The sequence below is a fragment of the Telmatherina bonti genome, assembly GCF_933228915.1.
Source record: "Telmatherina bonti genome assembly, chromosome: 4".
In the NCBI taxonomy this organism is placed as follows: domain Eukaryota; kingdom Metazoa; phylum Chordata; class Actinopteri; order Atheriniformes; family Telmatherinidae; genus Telmatherina; species Telmatherina bonti.
The window spans coordinates 22041348-22045841 of NC_136622.1; the positions used below are offsets into that span (position 1 = coordinate 22041348).

The 4494-nt window shown below is 36.6% G+C and overlaps 1 protein-coding gene across 1 annotated transcript; it reads left to right on the forward strand.

Annotated features, from left to right (window-relative positions):
• The first annotated feature begins 615 nt into the window (after nucleotides 1-615).
• Nucleotides 616-3559, forward strand: naa10 (N-alpha-acetyltransferase 10, NatA catalytic subuni). The gene is made up of 8 exons (XM_079238416.1): nucleotides 616-777; nucleotides 939-1037; nucleotides 1139-1197; nucleotides 1293-1338; nucleotides 1433-1548; nucleotides 1713-1757; nucleotides 2558-2642; nucleotides 2765-3559. The coding sequence occupies exons 1-8, from the start codon at nucleotides 757-759 to the stop codon at nucleotides 2930-2932; spliced, it is 639 nt and encodes a 212-aa protein (XP_079094542.1). The 5' UTR covers nucleotides 616-756; the 3' UTR covers nucleotides 2933-3559.
• Nucleotides 3560-4494: the final 935 nt, after the last annotated feature.

The window sequence follows — 4494 nt, forward strand, 5'->3', positions numbered from 1 at the left end:
ATATAATATGTATCCTATTGAGCTTCCACCCTTCTTATGAAAAACTAGAAAACATATTTTCAGTTTCTATAATGCCAACGTTGCCTCATAGCGCACGGTGGTGAAGTAGCTATCTTATAGAAATGTCGTTGGTTTGAAAAGGGTTGTGATATAGGCCCCACATTCAGTCTGGGCTTCACTGAACAGCAGGCTACATATGTTACATTCACTGACACTTAATTTCATTAAATTATCAGGTTCATATTTTATTACAACATTCAGTTTTGTTCAACTTTATTCATACAGCACATAATTAAATGCAAAAGAGGCTAAATGTTTAAAACAATTAAAATTACAACAGACAAAAAAGGCAGAAAATAGACAATAATAAAACAAATTTGCAATAATAAATCATAATAATAGTTATAATCATGAAAACCCCCAAAAAACAGTATCTTGGTTCCCGTGCATACAAACTATAGAAAGAATTGGGCTGACCACAGTGATGGACAATAAAATTTTAGGGGCCCCATTTCATTTTGCATTCTTGAAAATAAAGCTGCTGTAAGGCATTGTTACTTTAATTTGAAGTCTTTAACCGGAAATGATTATTTTTCTGTCATGCGCATTCTCTCCTCCTGCCTCTGCTAGCAAGTCGACTTAATAGCTAGCGAAATAAGATCTTTTAATTCTGTTTTGCCAATATTATGAATATTTCGATATAGGAAGTGTAATTGATATTTCCTCCTGAAACAAAATAAGAATACAAATAACATAATGAACATACGTAACGCGCGGGTAAGTATGCTGAAATACTCTTAGTCAGCCACGCTGGTTAGCAACGAGCTAAGGCTAACTCAACCGCCTGTAACCTGCATTTTACCTGATCAGAAATCACCTTTTTTAGTTGTTTAGCATCGTGTCATTCATATTTATGACAACTATTTTTTGTATTTCAGCCGGAAGACCTAATGAACATGCAGCACTGTAACCTGCTGTGTCTTCCAGAAAACTATCAAATGAAATATTACTTCTACCACGGGTTGTCCTGGCCTCAGGTGACTAGCCTTGCCCTTCCAGTTTCTCCTGTGCTGATGGCACAGCCGCGGTTAAACGAAGGTTTACAACTATATATTTGTTTCTGTTTCCATTATTTCAGCTCTCATACATTGCAGAGGATGAGAATGGAAAGATTGTGGGATATGTACTGGCGAAGATGTAAGTACCCTTGTCAACATTTGCATCTTGACATCCCTTGATCAAAATTACATGTAATGTTTGCGGTTTTAAATATTATCTGTTGTTTTTTCTAGGGAAGAAGACCCAGATGATGTCCCTCATGGACACATCACATCACTGGTAAGCCTTTTATATACATTTTGTATAAACAAGGTAAAGTTTTTAATGTGTTTTGTCACTCAAATATCAGTTAAACTAACTTTGTGTCTTCCAGGCGGTGAAGCGATCCCACAGACGTCTTGGTTTGGCTCAGAAGCTCATGGACCAGGCGAGTCGGGCCATGATTGAAAACTTTAATGCTAAATATGTCTCCCTTCACGTTCGTAAAAGGTGTCTTTTCTTTTCCTCTCTATCAGAATTTATTTACTATGAATTTGGTCTTTACTCTATTTTATGTTGAAAATCGCAGATCCCTATTTCAGAAACATATGTGTTCTGTATTGATAAATGCTTTTGTTCTAAAGATCTTTACTGATATCTTCTCTTCACTGCAGCAACCGGGCAGCTCTGCACCTGTATTCAAACACACTCAAATTCCAGTAAGTTTATCCTGTGCAAGCACAGATATTTCTTATAATATAGTATATGTGTTCTCTTTGTGTAGCCTTATTAGGGACTTTTATTGGGCATGACTGGGCATGGCACTGAGGACAGGAGTAATGCTCGACTGTAAAATCAGAGATATGCAGTGCATATTGCCTGATATTTGATAATAACAAATACTTGGGTGTACATCAACAAGAATATTAATTGCAGCACAACGCAAAGGGTCAACTAGCATGAAGTTAAATTCAGTTGATAATTGCAATGGCTTGTTTTTTTCCTGTTATCTATATCCTAAAATGTTTTAATACAGAATTACTTTTGTTAATGTACTTTTGGGGCACATCTAATAAAAAAAAAAAAATCAAAGAGTTATAGTTAATAGGATATTATTATAAATTCTTTGTATGTTGTGCTTTTTTTATATATATATATATATATATATATATATATATATATATATATATATATATATATATATATTTATCTCAGACATATACAGTACAAGAATAAATAATTCACATTTGATAACAGTGTACCTTATTTGAGACGGCGCAGTAGGAAGCATGCTTATAGATTAAAAAATAAATAAATGAATAAAATGTTTGTACAAAGTGCCTCTTACTATTCATTTTCTTAAAAGCCTTTCCTTGAAGGTCCAGGCTGTTTAGATTAAAACAAGCTGTTTGCCATACTGGTCCACAGATTGTGCAAATTATGACATGACTCACAAAAATAAGAGGTACTTTAAAGTATAACATGTATGCTTATCTAATGTTTTTTCATGGATTTATAGGATTAGTGAAGTAGAGCCAAAGTACTATGCGGATGGAGAGGATGCTTACGCCATGAAAAGAGACCTGGCCCACATGGCAGATGAGGTGGCTTTATTTTCAACATCTTTTCACTGGTTGTTTTGGTACAAATTTGAATGACTAAGAAGACATGACTGTATTTTAAATGAGTATTTTATTTGTTGTTTTCCCTGTGCTTCTTCATGCAGCTGAGGAAACCTGGGGTGCGTGTATCGGGTCAAGATGCACCGTCTGGCTCCGGTGACCAGGAGAGAGAAAGCGAAAGGGACAGTGGTGGAGAGAGCAAAGAGCTGAGTGAAGTCAGCGAGGCAACAGAAAGCACAGACGTTAAAGATTCTTCTTCTGACTCGCAATGACGTTTTACCAAGCATTTTTAAATGTCCCTCAGTTTCTCCTTTTTTTTTTTTTTTCTTTTTATAAATCCCCACAACTATTTCTGGCTCTACAGACTGGCCATCTGTGCATCAATTGTACTGCACCACTTCTGTTTCTTTTTCTTTTTCTTTAATTTTTTTCTGCAATTAAACAAACCAATCTTACGGAACTAATGTGCTATATATATTAAACATAAAAAACTTACTGTGTTATCTTTTTAACTGATTTGGCACTGTCATTAATGAAGTTCTGTTACATTTACAGAGTTAAAGCAAACCTGTGTTTTCAGTTTGATCTTAGCTACTGATCAAAATGACTAAAAATCTCTTTGTTTCTTACACCTTGATGTCTCCAGTTACAAAATGCAGTGAAATACATATTAATTTACAGCTAAGACAAATATCTTTGGACACAAAATTGGCCTTTCTGGATGAAATCAGAAGCTCAAACAAAGTGTCAAAGTGCCATGTAGCTCAACCTGCAGCTGGCTTGGGTTTGCCTCGCCTGTGGTCCTTTGCCATATGCCCACCTCTCAGCTCCTCTCTGTTAAGATACGTTCAAATAAAGGTCCCGCAATTCTTTTAAATAAAGTTGAATTGTGTAAAGGTGAGCTGAGTTTCTATTTAAGATTATGAAAGTCAGCTGTTGGACACTAAAGATGCTTTTGTTGTAAAGGCTTCATGCAGATGAATAAGTGTGGACAATAATGCTATGAGCCTCTGTCATTAAACAAGTTGCTAAGATCAGTCGTAATAGAAGAGATAGACGGCCGAATAAGAAAACCAAAAATGTTGGAAGAACAGAAGAAGGTTCATGGTCCAAACCTTTCTGTGTGGAATTTGCATGTTCTCATGCTCCAGCTTCTTCCCAGAGTCGGATTGTGTATGTTGGGTTGATTGGTCATTCTAGTCTACCTCCTGTCTAATAATGGGTGGGATAGGCTCCACGACCATACATTGGTTTTAATGGGAAACCACAGTTCTTTCAGATTATGGTTCTTTATTACATTTGTGATTGATGAAACTGAAGTTCTGAGAAAACCCCTTCATAATGAAATGCATGGTGAAGATTTTATGATTAGGGCTACCTACATTGCAGCTTGATGCACTAGAGGCATTGAGATAATTATCCATTTGTTCATTTATCCATCCATTGTCTATACCTACTAATTCCAATTAAAAATTACTCCACAAGGGCTCCACAGTGGCATAGTGGTTAGCACTGTGGCCTCACAACAAGAAGATCACTGGTTTGATCCTCAGCTGGAGTGAGGTTTCTGCATATTCTACCTGTGAATGCATGGATTCTCTCCAGGTACTCTGTCTTCCTCCCACTATCTCAATAGCAAATACATGCATGTTAGGTTGATTGGTTACTCTAAATTCCCCATAGGAGTGCACATGTGCAGCCCTGCAATGGACTGGCAAGCTGTCCAGGGTGTACCCTGCCTTTTGCCCAAAGACTGCTGGGATAGGCTCCAGCTTCCCCACAACCCTTCATTGGGTTAAGTAGTTAGTACTACTCCACTATATGAAAAAGTCTA

Excerpts from the sequence above, each read along its gene's own strand:
- naa10 (XM_079238416.1), top strand. The coding sequence starts at position 757 with ATGAACATACGTAACGCGCGG. Across the intron at positions 1,038-1,138 it reads ACGGGTTGTCCTGGCCTCAG|CTCTCATACATTGCAGAGGA; the intron begins GTGACTAGCCTT and ends CCATTATTTCAG. Across the intron at positions 1,198-1,292 it reads GGATATGTACTGGCGAAGAT|GGAAGAAGACCCAGATGATG; the intron begins GTAAGTACCCTT and ends TGTTTTTTCTAG.